General features: G+C 44.6%; 3 protein-coding genes across 3 annotated transcripts; 2 read left to right on the forward strand and 1 right to left on the reverse strand.

Moving 5' to 3' along the window:
- The first annotated feature begins 7,183 nt into the window (after positions 1-7,183).
- On the forward strand, positions 7,184-9,845 carry LOC101786696 (COBRA-like protein 3). Its single transcript, XM_004981679.4, has 6 exons — positions 7,184-7,431; positions 7,630-7,709; positions 7,936-8,392; positions 8,790-8,943; positions 9,053-9,333; positions 9,424-9,845. Exons 1-6 carry the CDS (start codon positions 7,344-7,346, stop codon positions 9,648-9,650), a joined length of 1,287 nt encoding a protein of 428 aa, XP_004981736.1. The 5' UTR covers positions 7,184-7,343; the 3' UTR covers positions 9,651-9,845.
- Positions 9,846-11,902: 2,057 nt separating this feature from the next.
- On the forward strand, positions 11,903-15,429 carry LOC101786306 (COBRA-like protein 3). The gene is made up of 6 exons (XM_004981678.4): positions 11,903-12,270; positions 12,919-12,998; positions 13,224-13,680; positions 14,151-14,304; positions 14,399-14,679; positions 14,765-15,429. Exons 1-6 carry the CDS (start codon positions 12,186-12,188, stop codon positions 15,055-15,057), a joined length of 1,350 nt encoding a protein of 449 aa, XP_004981735.1. The 5' UTR covers positions 11,903-12,185; the 3' UTR covers positions 15,058-15,429.
- Positions 15,430-16,692: 1,263 nt separating this feature from the next.
- Positions 16,693-18,155, reverse strand: LOC101752554 (cytochrome b5). The gene is made up of 3 exons (XM_004981680.2): positions 17,841-18,155; positions 17,329-17,395; positions 16,693-17,227 (listed from the first exon to the last, which is right to left on the reverse strand). The coding sequence occupies exons 1-3, from the start codon at positions 17,925-17,927 to the stop codon at positions 16,980-16,982; spliced, it is 402 nt and encodes a 133-aa protein (XP_004981737.1). The 5' UTR covers positions 17,928-18,155; the 3' UTR covers positions 16,693-16,979.
- Positions 18,156-21,059: the final 2,904 nt, after the last annotated feature.

Here is a 21,059-nt window from a genome sequence, read left to right on the forward strand (position 1 = left end):
GGCTTTGAGGACGGCAAGTCCAATCTCACCCTTTGATGCATATTTATTCCTAGTTTTTCAAACACAACCTATTGGCTTGTTTTATAAAATTGCATATTGTTTTACTGCTGAAACACGGTTGGATAGCCACCCCTTGATTGTTATGAACATTCCTTGATTGTCCTAAAATTACCTCTAATTATGATTTGCTCTGTTTGGATGACAATTACTGCTAGAATGCTTAGGACCTTGTTACTCAAATCCAATCATGACCACAATGGTTTATTTAAAGAATAAATGTGTGAGTGTTTTCAAATGAGAAAATAGGTTTTTGGAAATAAAGAAAGGAAATGCTTAGATGAGATGGATGGTTGTTTCTTGTGTGAAATGCCAATAAGTTGGGCTCGTACCTTTGTGGTTGAGCAAGATTGGGAGATATCCATCTTATCACGGTTAAGGACCGAGTTGATATGCCATCTTGCCTAACCCACTATCGTGCAACCACTCGATAGTGGTGTGGGCGGCGGCTTACCATAAATCCCACTAGCTGGTCTGTTAGCCATCAGGAGAGCTGGTGAGCAACGGGAGACCATGGAGAAGGACTAAAAACTTTGTGAACTTAGATCCCGGTTAAGACCTCGTTGGAAAGTCGTTAACCCCTTAGTTGCTTCCATATTGGCTAGTCAGTCTTAGCTAAGGTGGGTAATGGCTTTGATAGGATCTGCACCGACACTAAGATGATCGTGCTGCGGTACCCTACTTGTGGGTAAAGTGCACAACCTCTGCAAAGTTAAAACTTATCCGGGTAGCCGTGTCCACGGCATTGGACGAGTTACGGCTTGGACACATAACTAGTGTTTGGGTGATGGATGGTTTTCATGGTGTGAGTTGAATTTTGGAAGGTGTCCGGCAGTTGTGCCGTGAGCTACCGTGGACGGGAAGTCCAGTAGCGTTAAAATTTAGATCCTTTGTGTAGGATCAACCCCTTTTATTGATTCGGTTACTAAAGACAATGTTTTGGAAAAACCCCTTTCGAAAATGAACCCCTGCATGTGTTGAAAAACCTAGCTTTATGGCAAATAAACCTTAGCCTTATCCTTACTATATCCTGTGCACATTCTAAATTGTATCCCCCTCCGTGGATGGGGTTGGACTTGTTGAGTACTTTTGTGCTCACCCTTATTTTGTTGCTACAGAGGAGGACCCGGACTTCGTCACCGAGGATTTTGAGTAGGAGGTCGCTTCGCACCCAACGCTGCCTGTGGTGTTGGCCTTTGCAGAATGCTTCCGCTGCCGTGTAGTCCCGAGTGTTGCCTCTTAACAGTAGTTTGGCTCGCTGCTGTTATTTATTTGTTTATCATTTCGGCGTGGCTTTCGCGCCCACTCCCTCAGGAGTTGTACAGTATTTGAACTATCTGTTTGAATAAATGTGTTATCAGCCTCCTAGGACTGATATTTGTATCACATTTAGTCTCCGCTGATGTGGGGACGCTTCAGCTATGCAGATTTGGGTTGGGATTTTGTTCGATTTAGGATTTAGGGGTTCATCCCCGAGAACAATTTAGTGAGTTCATACATTTCCTGCATCTAGCGGCTTGATTTTGCAAGTATTTGGGTGGGGATTTAGTATCCGGTTTCATCTACTCATACTGTTCATATTGCAATGTTTCATGTTCGACACAAATGGTGGGATATGTACTTATTTTCTAGTTAGTTTCACATAGTTAGCATGAGATTCCCCTAGTTCATGTTGCGAGATTTTTAGATCCCCACGTTACCTATGAACTGAGCCATGTACTGAGCCATGTATTATCAAAATGATTGATCCAGTAATTTATTTTGTTAGGTTTTTTGCCATGTGATTTAGATCTTATATATGCATTTGTGATGTTTGATTTTGATCCATTCCGGATGTATGATTTTTGGGGCATATTTAGTCTATGTATAACTTTAGACCTGCAAATATACTATGTTTATCTGCTCGGTGTCATGGAATAAAATAAATATTTCTGATTAGTAGTGGTTTGTCTCATGGAACAAAGTTATTTTAGGTTGTGAAACATCTGCAACTCATTTCAATCTTTTGTATCTAGTTTAGCATGACACATATTATGTTGTTTAGATATGTTCTTTTTGCCGTATCTGCTATGATACTATGGATTTCTGAATCTATCCACATAGTGCATATATGGCTTCATTTGTGTTGCAAATATAGTGTTATACTAGCAGGAGTTACAAAAGCAAATATAGTGTTATACTAGCAGGAGTTATAAAAGAAGATGTCTATGTTTCAATATAATGGATGTTTCCCACGGACTACCCTTAGCAAAGAACTTTGTAAGTTGCATACCTTCCATGTTACAATGCTCTATATTAATGCATGTTTCAATGCTCTACATACCCTTGTTTGCCTTACTGTATTTTTTCTCATCCTTTTCCGAATGCTCTCTTGTTTTTTCAATATTTCTAGCTAATGCTTGTGTACCTTACTTTTTTTATGGCAGCCCATGATCTTCGATTACAGGAAGTTGGTTGTTGTCGGTGTTTAAACTCGGCAACCTACTGAGGGGGGTGCTCGAGGTAGTGTTTTGATTAGTGGGGCTCGTCGAAATCAGGAACTCGAAGGTAAATATAGACACACGATTTAGACAGGTTCGGACCACTAGATTGCGTAGTACCCTACGTCTTGTGTGTTGGTTGGATTGAATTGCTTTGGAGGGGTCCCTACCTCGCCTTATATTGTCGGGGGCAGGGTTACAGGTCGGTTGGTTACAAGAATACGAGTCGGATACGACTAGAGGAGTTCTACTCTTATTGCAACAAGTATTTTCCTAATCATCGACTAGTTCCTATCTTTCCATGTAGACTACGCCATCCTGCGCATGGTCGCTATGTCAAATGTGTCTCGGTGTCCAGCCCCATATTTAGGACTATCCAAACCTTCTAGTGGGCCCATAGATATATGTACGACAATTGCTGGGGCACTACTACTCTCTCAAAGAAATGAGATCGAAACAGTTGAGTTTGTCAAGAAGTATCGCAGCACGAAGGGTGTCAACTAATGAGCTACCTGCCCTAGTTATAGGCTTTTATCTTCTGTCTAAACTAGTAGTAGCATTTTTCTATTTTGTCTCATGGAGTTTGTAAGTTTCAGCTAAGACATGGGAAGATTCTTCTCCATCACGTGTCAAATTATGTTGCATTAGGGATGACATTGTCTAAAAAAATATATTGAAATGTTGCAATCCCAAATGTTATGATTCAGCTGTTATTATCCTTACTCTCTATCTGCCACTCAATGCTTTCATATGTTTTTATGATACCTTTTTCTATCCATCTTTTGGTTATGTATTCAACATGGTGGCATGCTCATGTGCCCGTGATCTTTTTTTTATGTTTCACGTATGGCCATGAAATATTTTACCCCCTTCATCTTGTGTTGCAAATATGCTGACACGTTTTTTCAACATGCAACATTTGTGATCAACATTTGAAACATTTTAAAATTTGCTTATGGGACATGAACCTGTGTCGAATTATGTTGCATTAGAGATCTGATATTGTCTTAGAAAATATACTAAAATGTTGCAATCCCGAAATGTTATGATTCAGCTATTATTATCCCTGCTCTTTGTCTGTCACTCAATGTTTTCAGATGTTTTATGATACATTTTTTCTATCTGCCTTTGGTTCTGGTGGCGTACACAGTTGTACTGATTAGGGCCGATGTTGCCCTGCCATACAAGGTTGTACTGATTAGAGCCGATCATGTTGCCCTGCCATACTTGGGTTGTGCTAAATTACTGATTAGGGCCAACGTGTACTGATTAGGGCTGACCATGTTGCCCTGCCATACATGGTTGTACTGATTAGGGCTTTAGGGATTTAGGCTGTTTTGGCTACAACATTATTATATATATATATATATATATATATATATATATATATAATATTGTGTACCATAAGGTTTAGTATCTATGCATGGTTGCCCTGCCATACGCGGTTGTACTGATTAGGGCTAACATGTTCCCTGCTATACACAGTTGTACCAATTAGGGTCGATCATGTTGCCCTGCCATACACGATTGTATTGATTAGCGCTAACCATGTTTTCCTGCCATACAAGGTTGTATATCTGTCTCTGGTTTCTTATGTACTCAATATTGTGGCATACTCATGTGTCCGTGACATTCTTTTGATGTTTCACATGTGGCCATAAAACTTTTCATCCCCTTTTATCCTATGTTGCAATATGCAGAACTGTTTTTCTACCTGCAACATTAGTGAAAAATGTTTGAAACATTGAAGATTTGCTTATGGAACATCAACATATATGATATATACTTCGATGATTATTTAAAATTTTCATATGTTTCGGTACTTCATTTTCATTGTTTTGATACTACATTATAAATGTTGCAGGTCACAACTAACCAATGAAATCCCTAGTTAAATAGGCAAACATGTGCACCATAACATCACTGGGAACGTCATGCAAACATTGACATAACTTCACTAAGAACAATACCTTTTAGGTACGAACAGGCCACCAATATGTTGCAGCAGACCAAACCAATTATTGCAATACCAATAATTTAATGTTTCACATGTTCAACTTAATGCTAAAAAGAGAAAATAATGTAAAATCAGAGCTTCGGTTGAATCTGCTTGAGCTCCCTCGTAATCTCCATGTTATCTTGCAACATCATGTTGTCTACCGTTGTTGTTCCTTGAGCTAGTTGTACTCTATGGCAGATGGGAACCACACACCTGCGAAATCCATATTGCGAAAGGTTGAATTAAATGTTGCGGATGTACAAATACAATTTCTATCTACTATGTAAGCCCCAAGGATTGAACAGACCTTTGAAAAATCCTCAAAAAACCTACATCATACGGATCCTATCGAGTCCATGCAGCAAAAGCACAAAAAATCCTAGATGCATATGGGTCGAAAACCACTAAGCTGTGGTGGAAATTCAGACGGCAATTGGTGTGAAGCAACCACGCCCCTAATGCTCCTGCAACATGGTGAGATTGCAGCCTTGATGCAGAGCTCAAGCCCCTATGGACGCAGCTCAAATCCTGAGTGGACAGACACTAATGGTGGTGGATCCCTAGGGTTCCTTGCAACAATTTGTGGTGGTTTGTCGGGGAGGGGGGGGCTCGATTTTCTAGAGGAGATGTGACATTTTTCACAAGTTTTTGGTCTCGCAGCAACGGATTTCGTCTAGGGCATGGCGCTTGCCCTAGAGCTCGTGCCGTGGGAGGAGGAACGAAGAAGAACACGTGCAAATAGGTTGGGGACGCGAATGTTGCATGCAACATTAAAACGGCGGGTGTGATGTTGCGGCGGGAGTTCTCCCAGGCTGTGTCACCGTCTGAAGCTAGCGCCCGGATCGGATGTCTGGGCGCGAGTAGGTCTGTAGTGTTTTTAGATCAACTAAATAATTGCATGCCATTTATTTCATTTCTCCCCCCCTTACATGCCATGCCATTCTAGTTCATATTTTGTTTTGTCGGCTCACTCAATGGCCCCAGACGAGTGGAACTTGCAACCCTACTTGCATGGAATAATTAAACAAAGGCTTACCCAAAAAAAACATAGAATGTGTGCCGTAAACACTTTTTTTCTGTTTGGCCAAAGATTCATGGAAACAAAATATTTGGATTGGACACATGGGAAATAAGGACATCAGGCAAAAAACGTTGTTAAAAAGAATTCATTGGAATATTTATTGATATACAAAACAACGTACATTTATGAATGAATGGGGTAGATTAGAATTTACTAACAAATTCGGTATCAATTTAATGATGGCATGTCATAAACCTGTCTAAAGTACATTGTTAATTAGTGCTATGTTTTTTCTCGAGGATGTGACTGTGCGTTGTATGTTATCTTCTATGTTTCCATGAATTATTAGTGTTAGCGGATGTTTGTTGTGTTACACCCACATGAGAGTGATGTACTTATTGTTAAGTTCTTCTATTTACTACTGCTCGGAAAGGTAGTATCGTCTAAGATCTCTACAAAACTCACCCATCATTGTATTCCATAAGATCGCTCGAAGCCTTATCTGTTCCAAACTAGCTGATGCTTGGGTAATCTTGGGATCATCAAAAGCGGCAGCACTATGTTTGGGTGCATTTCTTTGTTACCTGATCCTCAAAGCAAGATTTGAGTTCGTGCCTAACCAACCACCACCGCTGGTCTAGAACAACACCGACGAGGCCTCCACAACTTCGACGACAACCATCAAAAGGCAACCGAAGATGATGTTGAGATGGGCTATAAGGTCACCTGATTCCGAACAATCTAATTTTATTGCTTGTTTTAAGGTTTAGAAAATGAGTTTTCTATATAAGTTTTAAATGATGTTTTCTATTTAAGGTTTAAAGGATTATACTATAATATAAAACTAAGTGTTGAGAGGGTGCACATGTCCACCACTCACCATAATTAACCAAAACAAACCTACTATGTCCAGATGCATAGCAAAACGAATAGTAATTTGGGTTTCGTTTCTGGTTTGACTATACTCCATAGCAAGCAGGGATCATGCTCGTGTTATAAATACTCTAGTTCAGCAGTATTTCAAAGCTTTTTACTAACTTTTTCCCAAAAAATATTTACCCGTACTTCTTTTCTCAACATCTTACGAACAATAATCACCAGCAACACAGAAAATCCCCTCTTGATCAACATGCTGATACTCCACGCTCCCCAAGACGCCAGCCCATGTGAGCGTGGTACAATTGTATGCAGCATGGCTGGCCGCCACGGGGTTGTTGGTACACGTCCATGTCCATATAGCAGCACCGGCCGGGTCTACGGCGCTTTTGTTGACGGAGCGGGTCGGTCTCTTCGTTCTTTCCGAGCTTCAAATTGCGCTGCGCGGGCGCATCGCTAGCTGGCGACCAGAGGCGCTTTCGTCGTCCTGCCTGCGCAACGGTTCTTTATTCCCTGATCGGAGCGTCGGTTCGCGCGTGGGATTAGTCGATCTGATCTCTGACGGGTCACCAGTCATCACCCTCGGCCATTGTTAAAAGAAACTCCCAGTCATCACCCTCTACTCGCTAGGCCGCGGCTTATGACTGAAGCGAGCCTCGTTTGGGATTGGGATCGCCATGCGTGGCCGTTGTGAGAACACTCTGCAGTCAATGACGCGTACGTGACCGGCAATTATGGGCGCTTCGGTCGGTGAGGTCAACTGCAGGGCATTGACTGATGTGGTATAAACCGAGCCGATCTCCCCTGTCCTCCTCCACATTCTTCGCCGGCTACCCCCTGTGGCCGAGCTCGCAGCTATAAACTGAGCAGTCTGGAGCGAGATCGGAGTGAGGAAAGGAAAGGGAGAATAATGGCGGCGGGAGGCAGACCAGTCACCTGTTGCTGCGGCGCCGTGCTGCTCGCCGCGGCGCTGCTGCTCTCCGCACCGGACGCCACAGGTTGTTGCTTCCCTCCTCCGATCCACCTCACTCTCGCAGAGATTTTGCTCCTGCCTTTAAATTGGCCGTGACCAAAATTTGCTGGGGGCAACTTGGTGCTCAAACTGAACGCACTGTGCCCTTTTCATATGCTGTAGCATCCATGCTTCAAAATTTGGGGTTTGTCTCTGATGGAGACCCTTCGTGTTTCCTTTGCAGAGGCTTATGATTCCTTAGATCCAAACGGCAACATCACCATAAAATGGGATGTTATGCAATGGACTCCTGATGGATATGTTGTAAGTACCATCCCCACATCAACAGTTGTATCCCTTTCACCTTCAAGTTCAACCTGCTAGTTAGTACTAGGCTGTTGATCCTCTACATTGAATAGCTAGGCCGGTTTGATTAGCACAATACAAACCATGTAGCACTGATGTTGTCATAAATCAGAAACATACAGTACAGATAAGAAGAATATATAGCATATCTGGATCATCATTTCCAGTAAAATGTCTTGTGCAGGCTGTTGTTACAATGTACAACTACCAACAATTACGGCACATCGGGCCACCTGGGTGGCAGCTGGGGTGGACATGGACCAAGGAGGAGGTCATCTGGTCGATGGTTGGGGCGCAGACCACCGAACAGGGTGACTGCTCGAGATTCCAGGACAACATCCCCCACAGCTGCAAGAAAGATCCCGTGGTCGTCGATTTACTTCCGGACGCTCCATACGACATGCAGATCGCCAATTGCTGCAAAGCAGGGGTGATAAGTACGTTCAATCAGGACCCGGCAAATTCTGTTGCCTCCTTCCAGCTCAGTGTAGGTCTTTCTGAGACTACCACTAAGGCCGTTAGGGTGCCAAGGAACTTCACTCTTAAGACTCCAGGTCCTGGGTACACATGTGGGCGTGCCATTGTTGGCAGGCCGACAAGGTTTTTCACCCCGGATGGGCGCAGGGCAACCCAAGCTCTTAGTAAGTTGCTCATCTATTGGACTTTACATTTTGCTTGCCATCAGTTGCTTCTAAAATTGTAGAAATTAGTTACAAGGTAAACCATAGTAGCCCTTCTTTTAAGTTTTAATCATGATTGCGAGAAAATTGGCGTCACAGCACTGTTGTATACAAGTGAAAATGCAAGAGGCATTGCTCTGAAATGGGCAAAGGTTCACGAGGAGTTTTTTTTTTTACGACAGGTTACTGCTAGGTTCCACGGATTGTCTCCGTTTCAGTTAATTTTCTCTCTAGTAAATAATGTATTTTAAATCCATAGAATCATCATAAGGTTCCACACAAGTTGTGTTGCATAAGTTTTATTTCAGTGGAGTTTATTAACTTGATGTGTTTTAACACAGACATTTTATATCTACAGTGACATGGAATGTTACTTGCACCTATTCTCAGTTTCTTGCTCAGAAGACTCCATCCTGCTGTGTATCTCTCTCATCCTCCTACAACAGCACAACCGTGGACTGCCCAACATGCTCTTGTGGCTGCCAAAACCCAAAAGGGACAAACTGTGTGAAGTGAGTCGACTGTTTATTTCTACTCTTAAATCTTTGTATTCTCCCTGATGTTAACATTCCATTCTTTTTCTCTGCAAATGTTCTAATAATAAGTTGGTGCATTTCACAGTAAGGATTCACCTCATCTACCATCTGCCATTGACGGCCCTGGCAAATGGACTGGCCAGCCTCTCGTCGAGTGCACTTCCCACATGTGCCCGGTAAGAATCAACTGGCACGTGAAGCAGAACTTCAAGGACTACTGGAGGGTGAAGATCACCATCACAAACTTCAACTTCCGCATGAACTACACGGAGTGGAACTTAGCCGTTCAGCATCCAAACTTGGACAATATCACCCAGCTGTTCGGCCTCAACTACAAACCATTGACCCCATACGGCGCCGGCATAAGTAAGCAAACATTGATAGCCTTTCATAGAAAGATTATGAACCTTCCCCTTTTTTATCTTTCTGATGTAGTTTTTCTTGGACCCTTTTCAGATGACACGGCAATGCTCTGGGGTGTAAAACCCTACAACGATGTGCTGATGCAAGCCGGCAATAAGATTGGGAGTGTGCAGGGCGAACTGCTTCTCCGCAAGGACTCCCAGACTTTCACCTTCGGAAAGGGATGGGCCTTCCCACGCCGTGTGTACTTGAACGGCGATAACTGTGTCATGCCAGCTCCTGAAAATTATCCGTCGTTGCCGAAAGAACCATCCGGGTGACCATGGTTGATTGTCATTTCCACAGAATAAACGTTATGAGCAGGCTTGATCGCATAGATCGTTTGTACTTAGAAAATGAAAGGCTACTGCTGGCTGCGCCAGAACTCGGTGGCCTACGGGTTATGATTTACGCTGTGACTTGAATAAGTGATGAGTTCATCATCGATTAACCAGCTGCAGCAGGAAGTTTGATGATGTGAATCTGTGTGGTTGGATGATTGGATCGATGGATGCAAAGCCATCTCTTGGGCCCAAAGGTAAACAAACCGAGTGGTCGTTCTTGGGCTCTGTTGCCAGCCCACACCTTCTTGCCACCATCCCGCACAGCTACTGCCTCAGAAGCCATCAGAACATCTTCCAGGTGATCATACCATTGGGCCCGAGCACAGATCAGCTCGCCATGCTCGTCTCTCACCACAGCACCTGTAGCAGCTCCATTTCCTCTCTCCCTGTAGAAAGCCGCATCTGCATTAATTTTGACTGCACCCGGTGTTGGCTTTTTCCAGGAGACTCTAGTTCTAGTGACCTGCATAGGTTTCTGATGTATCTGCAACAGGTCCTCAATCATTTTGGTTGCATAATGCGCCGCAGCATAAGGGCTCCACGCTGGCTTACCATGTTGTCTTGCATTTCTACCAGTCCAAAGTGACCAGCATCCGCACATGTAGAGAGTCAGCTCCTCCTCCGAGCATACACCTCCCACCAGCAGGTCCTTCGCCCAAGTGAGAGGATGCAGCATTGGCATCTTCCTGCCCGTCATCCCTTTGATGCACTCCCACTCCCAGAAACGTAGTGCATATGTGCACTCAAACATCGAATGACAAACCGCCTCCGATGAATGGCCACAGTCTGCACAAAAACTTTCCCTCGCAACGTGACGTCGGTGCAAGACTGCCTTTGCCTAGCTAAGCTGTCCACATTCCCCCGGCATTCCTTCCACTAGCTGCCATGCGGACCCCACCGCGGATCGGTTTTCCCAGCTACAAGCTCCACTCATTCCATGCTTCCGTTGGGAAAGAAATGCAACACATGGAGGTTGTTAGAGGAGCCGGGCTATAGACTAGTACAGCTGGAGATCTTGACGCCGATACCGATTAGTTAATTAATTAAGCGCAAAAATCAATTAATAATTTAAATTAATCTCGCATGGTTCGCCACGGGTTGTTGGTACGTCCAGGTTGCAGCACCTACCGCCGCGATAGCGATGGGGTCTACAGCGTTGGTTGGTGGACCGGGCTCACGGTCGCGCTCGGCCCCTCGTCCCCTGGCCTGCTGCAATTTGCGTGGCGCACCGCTGGTGATCAGTGGGAAGTGGCGCTGCTCTTTTCTTTTCTTTTTTTTGTTTTCGTTTTCGCCCTCCACCGACAGAAAGAGGGAGGAGGGGCTCTGTCGTGCCCGCGTTTCTTTATTCCCTCCAGTGTCGGCTCGCATGTGTGCGTTTAGCCTCGCCTCATGGGGGTGGTCATCGCCCTCTGTCATTACTTAATCCCACTCGTAAAGCTTCGCACTGATTGGTCGTTCCGGTTTTGCCCCTGGCGACTGGGACTCTCAGGCTGCAGCAGCTGACTGAACACTCTTTCACAGTTCACATGAACACGATGGTGATCTTCTGTGCCCAATTCTGGCTTTACCTCCAGAGAACTTGACATGGTATCTTTTAGAAGTAATCTAGTGTCAACTAAATATAGGGATTTGAATCCTTTCCCGCTATCAAAAGCATGATATTTGAATTTTGTTTTATAGTAACCGACAATGGGAATGCTTCTGCTGGATTCAAACTTCTGTATTCTCCATGATGTTTGTTTGAACGAAAGGAGCACGAGAGTGTGCCTATTTCATTGATAAAGATGGGGTTACATCTGCTAAACCGGAAATAAAAACGAAAGGAAAAAAAGCGTTATACTTCCTCCACTATGTTTTGCACCACTCCAATTTATTATGCAGTTAATTGAACAATAAAAGCGGCAATAAGGATCGACTTTTTCATCAGCCTCTTGTGTATCGCTGTTCCCGTGCAAAGTCCCTGAAGCGCTAGATTTTCAGCTTTCACTTACCGTTAATCACCTGTCCGGGCTGTCCCTGTCCCCAAGCGAACATCACCAACAGCTGTGCATCACCAGAGGGGCATTCCGGTAAATGTCCGCCGGAGGTTGAGGCGTCCACATCTACTCCCCTCGCGGCAAGAAACGTCCCCGATATAACCCCACCCGCACCGAGGCGCGGAAGGAAGCAGCCGCTGCGGAGCAGAGTGTGTCGTGCTGGCTGCCGTCGCAGTAAAAACAGGGGAGGGGAGACGAGGACGCGGCCGCTGCCTGCCGCACATGCTTTAAGTCCCACTCCCCACCGCCCCAGATCTCCGCCTCTCTTCCCACCTCCCCACATTCCCCGGCGCCCCCCTCCCCGCGCGGCCGCAACCGCCGCCGCTGTCAGGAGCGAGATCGGCGGGGCAGACGGGCGCGGCGCTTGTATCTGTCGGTGGGAGAGACCCGCGGTGTCGGTGAGGAGGCGGGTGGGAAGGAAGTGAAGGTAGGAAGGATGGCAGCGGGCGGCAGATCCGTAGCGTACTGCGCCGCCGTGCTGCTCGCGGCCGCGCTGCTCCTCTCCGCACCGACTGGCACAGGTTCGGCACCTCGGCTCCTCCTCTTCCTCTCTGTGTATGTCGTCCTGCTTGTGCCGCGAATTCGCGAGCTAGGTAGATCCGGCGCCCGATCGCCGTCGCGTCTGATGCAACGGGAGCTCGGAGAGCTGCGATGATGATTCCGCTCCCGGTGTCCGTTGCGCGCTGACAAATGCGGCCCCGTTTGGCTGGTACGGTCAGTGTCGGTGGCTCCAGTGCAGTGTCGGTGTCTTCTAATTTTGATCCCACCGTTCTCCAATTCAGCTCGATCCTTCGAGCTTTCTCGGTTGCTCCAATTATGATTCGAAATTAAGTTGGCTTAGCTTCTCGGGATCGGGAGAGTAGCACACATGGAGATGGAGCTGCCCTCTCAGGCTAACCACTTAACCAGGGCCACTGTCAGCTGAATCTTGTCCTGAGCTGCTCCATACTGAGCACCTTGATGATAGATCTGTTGAAGAAGTGATCAAATTAGTCAAGATCTTAGTTAATTCTAGTTCACTTTAAAGGGATCCAGTGGCAAACTTAGGTGTGTGGATCTTCCAACTTGGAATGGGATGTAACATAGACTTCATCTACTGTGCCAATTCATTGTTCTTGCTTCTGTAATTGGGATCTGTGTTTGATGTGGACCCTTTGTTGCTCCTGCAGAGGCTTATGATTCCTTGGATCCAAATGGCAACATCACTATAAAATGGGATATTATGCAGTGGACTCCTGATGGATATGTCGTAAGTAGCATGCCCACTCCAACAGCTGCATCTCTTTCATCTTCAACCTTGTAGGACCTTATATATTCTATTGAATGTTCCGGTTTGACCTGTACAATATATGTAAAATGGCCAATGGCTAGAGTAGAAAGCTACATCACAGAAACAAGAATAACATGCAAAATTTATGTCAGCAGCATGCTACGCATACCCAATTCATGATTTCCCATAAAATCTCTCCTGCAGGCTGTTGTCACAATGTTCAACTACCAACAATTCCGGCACATTGGGGCACCTGGGTGGCAGCTTGGGTGGACATGGGCAAAGAAGGAGGTCATATGGTCGATGGTTGGGGCACAGACTACCGAACAGGGTGACTGTTCGAAGTTCAAGGGCAACACTCCCCACTGCTGCAAAAAAGATCCCACGATCGTCGATTTACTTCCAGGCACTCCATACAACATGCAGATTGCCAATTGCTGCAAAGCAGGAGTTATAAATACATTTAACCAGGACCCGGCAAATGCTGCTGCCTCCTTCCAGATTAGTGTAGGTCTTGCTGGGACTACCAATAAGACTGTTAAGGTGCCGAAGAACTTCACTCTTAAGACTCCAGGTCCTGGGTACACATGTGGGCGTGCCATTGTTGGCAGGCCGACAAAGTTTTTCACCTCGGATGGGCGCAGGGCAACCCAAGCTCTTAGTAAGTTGCTCATCTATTGGACTCTACATTTTACTTGCTATCAGTTGCTTGTGTACTTTGTGGAAATGAGGTACAGCTAAATCATCGTATTGTTCAGCGCGTTCCTATTCCTTAATCAGAATTTCAGGTTACGTTACTTGCCAGATTAGTTTTTTTCTCGAACATGCAGGAGAGCTGCGTATCTATATATTAAGAAGTACTTGCCAGATTAGTAAAAAAATGAAAACGTTTTAACAGGAGGGATTTATTCTCAAAGAAGGAATGCTAACTGATATCTTTGGACAATAAGCTGCTGCTAGGCCCAATAAAATGTAGTCTTTTTTTTTGTTCTTCACAAAATAATAAATTAAAATTGCAGATAGTTGTAGGAAAGTTTCCGATTCCATACAAGTTGCTGTTCTGCCAAAATTTTATTGTAGAGGTTTTTATTTCACTTGATGGTTCTTAATAAAGACATTCTCTATCTGCAGTGACATGGAATGTGACTTGCACATATTCCCAATTTCTTGCTCAAAAGACTCCATCCTGCTGTGTCTCTCTTTCATCATTTTACAATGACACAATTGTGAACTGCCCAACATGCTCTTGTGGCTGCCAAAATCCAAATGGGTCAAACTGTGTGAAGTGAGTTTACGTACTTTTTACTCTTAATACACTTCATACTAAGGTTCTATTTTGTCTTTATAAATGTCTAATGAGTATGGTTTCATTTTCACAGTGAGGATTCACCTAATCTACAATCTGCAATTGATGGCCCTGGAAAATGGACTGGTCAGCCTCTTGTACAATGCACTTCCCACATGTGCCCGATAAGAATCCACTGGCATGTGAAGCTCAACTACAAGGAATACTGGAGAGTGAAAATCACTATCACCAACTTCAACTTCCGCATGAATTACACGCAGTGGAACTTAGTCGCTCAGCATCCAAACTTTGATAATATCACTCAGCTGTTCAGCTTCAACTACAAACCACTTACCCCATATGGCAGTGGCATAAGTAAGAAACTTGTCTTCTTTTCAAAAAAAGAAATCAAAATAATCTCCTTCCCTCCCCTGATGTTGTTTGCTTGTCCCATTTTCAGATGATACGGCTATGTTCTGGGGTGTAAAATTCTACAATGATTTGCTGATGCAAGCTGGTAAACTTGGGAATGTGCAATCAGAACTACTTCTCCGCAAGGACTCCCAGACTTTCACCTTCGAAAAGGGATGGGCCTTCCCACGCCGAGTGTACTTCAATGGTGACAACTGTGTCATGCCATCTCCTGAAAACTATCCATGGTTGCCCAACGCAAGCCCTCTAACAAAACAACCGCTGACCCTCCCACTTTTAGTATTCTGGGTTGTGTTGGCTACTCTGTTGGCATATGCATGATGAGTGGGATCAGGAGGTTTAGTGAGCTTCAAGTTGATGTCAGATTCCATGAGGTGCACTGCAACGGGTCATTTGTTCATTCAATTACATGGTTGCACAGAAGAGATGACACCACGCAGAGAAAAAAAGTTTATGTGTGTGTGTTTTTGTAAGTTAAAGGGCCGAAATGTATTTCTTGTTTCGTATATACTGGCCCCACAACACTTAGTTACTGCAAACTAGGTAATTACAGTTGCACCTTTTGTATTTTATAGCAAACTCAGAATTTTTCATTGGATTATATGACCTCTTCTTGTAGTAAATGCGCGGTTTTCGTTTTGTAAGATTTGTTGAACAGAAAAGACAATGATGATTGAGATCACTAAGTTCTGGCATCTTAATTCATTCCTGCTGCTCACTGAGCTTTTTGAGCTAAATAGATAACATCTACTAATGGTCATTTTCACTGAACCAAAAGAGCAAGAACACAGAACAAGAATAATTGCAACACTGGGTTTATTTACTACAGAAACTGCAAACCGCAATCATGAATTGGCGCTCATGTTAATTTGCAGCATCAATTAAGATGATCTATGACTGTGAATCGTAAAATGACCTATCAATAAAAGGATGATGTAAATCCTAGTTGGCCTGGGAACTCCTAGGAGCCTGCTTAGTTGCTGTGCCTTGTCACATACCAAATGCTTAGGAAGCAGTTCTGAGCCGCTGAGAAGAATAGCAAAAGGATAGTTTGCTGATAGTTGTGGCTTGTGGGCTACTGCCTAGTTGAAGAATGGCCTGACAGGACAGGTGCTATATAATTGTGTACACAACATATATCCTTGATACTGAAGTTCTAACCAGGAGCTGGAAGCAACGGAAGTACAGAACTGCAGATTCAATAATAGATCTAACCAGAGCAAAGAGCAACACTCAAACTTATAACAGAACCACAACAATGAAATATTTTAATACCTGCAAAATACATCTCATAATCTTATGAGCAACAAACGAATTCATCGAAACAACTCACTTTATATTCGATGCAGTTGGATTGCTCTGAACCCACTCTGAAGAAACATGGCCTTCTGTGAAGGAAACCAAAGCTTTTGGCTTGTGCCCAGCCTCATCGTGCTAGTGCTCTGAAGCCTCAGAGAGTCAGAGATCAGAGGAGGGCATATGCCACCATGACCTGGTATATATATCCAGGAGAGACCATAGATGCAGTGCAGTCGAAGGATGGGCTGATGGTTCGGCCGTAGCTTTTGGTTTGTTGGCTAGTTGCGGTTCAAAGCAAACCCTGGCTTCTCATCACCCTCACCTTCCACACGTTGGTTTTTGCTACTCCTTTAAGCAATGCCATCTAAGTGCACTCTTCCAGGTTACTCAGGATACATGAGAATTCTACAAATATTAGTGGGTGACGGTGAAACACTTGAAGTGAAAGGACAGGATCAAAAGCTACCTGATAACCTTCTGAAGTGTACTGCCCAACTATCTACACCTTATTTCAAGATTGGCTCAGATTGACAATAAAATGGATAGAGAGCTTTTTGATTTTAAGCTTCTGCAGTTCGGTTTCAGATCTTCTGAATATTGTGAAACTATAAGATAACACAAAAGCCATTCAGTGGTTCAGATAAAAGATTGAACAAGTAAATTAAATGCAGGACCATGACATTCAAAAGCAGCAGAGGTGGCATGGAACAAATTTGCGCCAGCACTCATGACAGTTAGTTCGAAGAGAATAACAAATCCATCAAATGGACATCATATCGATAAAATAGTGCCATCGATCGGGTAAATGTTTTACTTAAAAGTGTCTAAGAATTGAGTATCATAGTGTATTTTGGTTCTGGACAGCAGTACATATATCCGTACATGCTCCAGGTAAAAATGGCTTGATCCCTCTCAAAACGTTCATCTGCTTAACACGGCGAACTTCACTTCCTTCGCGCACACAATATGGCAACAACAATGGATATCCCAACTGCGGCTACTGGGATCACCCAGTACTGCACCGCACTGTCCATCAGCTTGCTGGCAAATCCCGTGTCTTGCTCCTTCCTGACAACCTCCATCTCAGGAATCTCAGGAGTCGGGTCCAACTCCCCAATGAAGTAGTCTTGCATTAGCTCCTTGGCACTCTTGCTGTGCCCCGCGTCGTCAAATTCTTCCTTAGCATCCTTACCTTCAGAAAGATTGACACCGAGTCAAACAAACCATACAGGAAGCAAACACCCACATAGTCAAGAATAGGAAAACTGAACCAGGGGTTCAGGGCAGCAGTACCGGTTGCTTCAAGCAGAACATCAGCACCCCCAGGATGGTCTTCCAAATACTTGGTCACATCATAAATCTGCATTGCATTAATCAGCAGACCATGAGTTTACTTAGCAGAAATATCAGTTCACCATATCTCGATTCCACTCAACTTGAAGCTTCAATTGACGCAGTTGTGCTGATAGTTAGTGACGAACAGAAGGAAGAAATTCCACAGGCTATCTAATGCTGTGAAAGCACAATCAATCTACTAACTCCATGCCCTCCCAATCCCCCAAGCCTCACATCCAGAGCACCGCTAGATGGACAACAGCGCACCACAGGCCGCGCACGGAGGCAAAGGCCTCCCAGGCATTCCATCGAACACATCACCAGCGACCTCGCATCAAACTCGAACGCTACGCCGCTCACCCTTCCCCACGCGCTTTTACATCTCTATACCTACCGGGCATGCCTACCTACCGACACCGTACGTATAGAAGCAAGCAGGGGGGGAGGAGGGAGAGGGACGGCGGCGCTACCTTGCCGTCGACGACGACCCAGCAGTCCTCGGGAGTGTTGTGGAGGGCGGCCTCCTTCATGCTGTACAGCTTCGTCAGCGTCGGCATCTCGTCGGCTCCGCTTTCTATCAATCTAATCGAATCGGCGACGGGCGGCGATTTGATTATATGGTGAGGGGGCAGTGACCGCGGCGTCTTGCCGGGGAAGAAGAGGACGGTAGCAGTAGAAGGCTACGGTTCTTGGGAGTTGGGATCCACGACTTCGCGCCTGTGCTGCTATCTTGCTGCGGAAGAACAAGTTGGAGGCGGGGTGGGGGTAGTTGCCGTCCGCTTTGGTCTCTCGTTAGGGCCGCTAGGGTTATTCGAGTAGCCGCACGGCCCAGTACGAATCTAGCCCATGGGCCGATACTAGGTCGCATTCAAAAAAGAGGGCGAGTAACGTGTTGAAGCCCAAACCCAAAGACATCCAATGTCATCATCCTTTTGTTTGATGTAAAATTGTAAACTCGTACTTTATGAACGAACGAAATCTTTTACTTTTTTCTAAAAAAAAGACTAAAATTAGGAACAATAAAGTTTGATTTCTAAGTTAAAGGTCCGGTATGGATCGCAGTTTAGTCCTAAAATTTAGATACTAATTAGGAGAACTAAATATGAACTAATTGTTGAACTAATAATTAGCTAATTGGTGGTCTAATCCTATGAGTCCTGATTAATTCATGATTAGTACACTATTAAACTTAAGACCAAACTTTAATCCTCGACTTTTAGTTCATCCAAACACGCACTAAGGAATTATCTCGACCATTGCATCAACCAAGGATGTACGAGTAAGAATAAAGTTGCATCCTGTTTTTTTTACATGGCCACACATTTTTTCCCCTTATATAATATGCATACGTGATACTTTGATTTACTCACTTGATTACGATACGCCACTCTTTAACTGCCCTAAGGAAAAGACGGCGGCACAGCGTACCTCACCTACAAGAAATTGCTTGAGAATTGAGATGGAGAAAATCAAAGGGATTTGCGATTCCTTGTTCCTCATGTATGCACAGAATCCACATGAGTTCACATAGCTGTATGCTGTATGCACACCAAAAGAAAAACAAAACCAGAAGAAAATTAAATAGTAGAGGCGTACGTGCCGGGTCAATGGGAAAGCAGCAGAAGCGTTTGCGTGGGTCAGTGCCCTAGCCAAGTGGGACTGCGGCCACTGGCGCGCCGCACCATCGCCTGCCCGCCCGGGGTCGGAGGCAATTCCGATGCATCCTCCTGCCACACGCGCCACGTTTCGAGCCCGCGCTGGCACCGAGCACTGAAGGCACAGGCCCGGGAGGAAACGGAAGGCGGCCCATCCGCAAGGACACCCACGGCCGCGCCGCGAGCGGACACCCGAGGCCGCCTGCGCTGTCGCGCGCTGCAGCGCGCGGCCAGCCGCCCGGGCTCTAGCACGGCCGGCGCGCGGCCGGACGATGGGCTGATGGATGCAGACGTGCGGACGACGCCGACGCGGCCGTGCTCTGATCGGGCCTACGGCCGGCCGAGATGCCCGGCATGTCTCCCCGGCCGACGCGATCTCCTCCCTACGCGGCGGCGATGCGCGAAGCGTGGTGCAGCCCGCCGTCCGTCGATGTGACTGCCGTCTTTACTGGGGCTCCGTTCCACTACTGTAGGCGCGTACGACTACTACATGACTTCGGGGGTGTTTGGATACGAGGTGCTAAACTTTAACAGTGTCACATCGGATGTTCGGATGCTAATTAGAAGAATTAAACATGAGCTAATTATAAAATTAATTGCAGAACCCTGTGCTAATTCGCGAGACGAATCTATTAAGCCTAATTAATCCACAATTAGCAAATGGTTACTGTAGCACCACATTGTCAAATCATGGACTAATTAGGCTTAATAGATTCGTCTCGCCAATTACACTCCAACTGTACAATTAGTTTTGTAATTAGTCTATATTTAATACTTCTAATTAGCATCCAAACATCCGATGTGACGGGTGTTAAACTTTAATAGGGTGGAGCCAAACAGGCCCTTCCTCTATTGATCTTTTTTGCTTTTGGTTTCTCGGAGCTTTTGACTCCTATCGTACTAAATTTTAGCATCCGTCACATCGGATGTTTGATACTAGTTAAGAGTATTAAACATAAGCCAATTACAATACTAATTGCACAGATGTAGTTTAATTCGCGAGACGAATCTATTAAACCTAATTAGTCCATGATTTGACAATGTGGTGCTACAATAACTATTTGTTAATGATGGATTAATTAGCCTTAATATATTCGTCTTGCGAATTAGCCTTGGGAATCTGCATTTAGTTTTATAATTAACTCATGTTTAGTCCTCCTAATTAGCATCCAAATATCCGATATGACACGGGTAAAATTTAGCACCTGGTATCGAGATACCGATACCCCCTCACTTTACGCCTTGGTGGTTTCCGCTAGACGCAGCGCCCAGTACTCTCATACCGGCCCTCTCTTAGGGGGTGTTGCTGTCACATCGAATGTTTAGATACTAATTAGGAGGACTAAATATAAGCTAATTATAAAACCAATTGCACAGATGGAGGCTAATTCGCGAGACGAATCTATTAAGCCTAATTAGCCCATGATGCTACAGTAAATATGTGCTAATCATGAATTAATTAGACTTAATAGATTCACTCGCGAATTAGCCTGCATCTGTGCAATTTTTTTGTAATTAGTCTATGTTTAATACACCCAATTAGTATCTAAACATTTGATGTGACGGGGACTAAACTTTAGTTCGTGGAACTAAACACCCCCTTAATCCTCTGTTGCACTTGCGCTGATCCATCCGTTTACTCAGGGGCTGTTTGTATCCATGGACTAATTTTTTAGTTCGGGTCACATTGGATGTCTGATACAATTAGAATGACTAAACGTGAACTAATAATAAAGCTAATTGCATAAATGAGGGCTAATTCGGCGAGACGAACCTATTAAACCTAATTAATTCATAATTAGCACATGTTCACTTTAGCATCACATGGGCTAATCATGGACTAATTAGATGAATCTATTAAGCCTAATTAATTCATAATTAGCACATGTTTACTATAGCATCACATGGACTAATCATGAACTAATTAGGCTTAATATATTCATCTCGCAAATTAGCCCTCATTTATACAATTAGTTTTATCATTAGACTATATTTCATACTCTAATTAGTGTGCAAACATCCGATGTGACGGAG

The sequence above is a fragment of the Setaria italica genome, chromosome IX (genome assembly GCF_000263155.2).
Source record: "Setaria italica strain Yugu1 chromosome IX, Setaria_italica_v2.0, whole genome shotgun sequence".
NCBI lineage: Eukaryota > Viridiplantae > Streptophyta > Magnoliopsida > Poales > Poaceae > Setaria > Setaria italica.

Bases quoted from the DNA above. Each gene is read 5' to 3' on its own strand.
- LOC101786696 (XM_004981679.4), top strand. From the start codon at position 7,344: ATGGCGGCGGGAGGCAGACCAGTCACCTGTTGCTGCGGCGCCGTGCTG. The intron at 7,432-7,629 runs GTTGTTGCTTCC...TTTCCTTTGCAG, and splicing joins CTCCGCACCGGACGCCACAG to AGGCTTATGATTCCTTAGAT. The intron at 9,334-9,423 runs GTAAGCAAACAT...GACCCTTTTCAG, and splicing joins CCCATACGGCGCCGGCATAA to ATGACACGGCAATGCTCTGG.
- LOC101786306 (XM_004981678.4), top strand. From the start codon at position 12,186: ATGGCAGCGGGCGGCAGATCCGTAGCGTACTGCGCCGCCGTGCTGCTC. The intron at 12,271-12,918 runs GTTCGGCACCTC...TTGCTCCTGCAG, and splicing joins CTCCGCACCGACTGGCACAG to AGGCTTATGATTCCTTGGAT. The intron at 14,680-14,764 runs GTAAGAAACTTG...TCCCATTTTCAG, and splicing joins CCCATATGGCAGTGGCATAA to ATGATACGGCTATGTTCTGG.
- LOC101752554 (XM_004981680.2), bottom strand. From the start codon at position 17,927: ATGCCGACGCTGACGAAGCTGTACAGCATGAAGGAGGCCGCCCTCCAC. The intron at 17,396-17,840 runs GTAGCGCCGCCG...AATGCAATGCAG, and splicing joins GGGTCGTCGTCGACGGCAAG to ATTTATGATGTGACCAAGTA. The intron at 17,228-17,328 runs GTACTGCTGCCC...ATCTTTCTGAAG, and splicing joins TGTTCTGCTTGAAGCAACCG to GTAAGGATGCTAAGGAAGAA.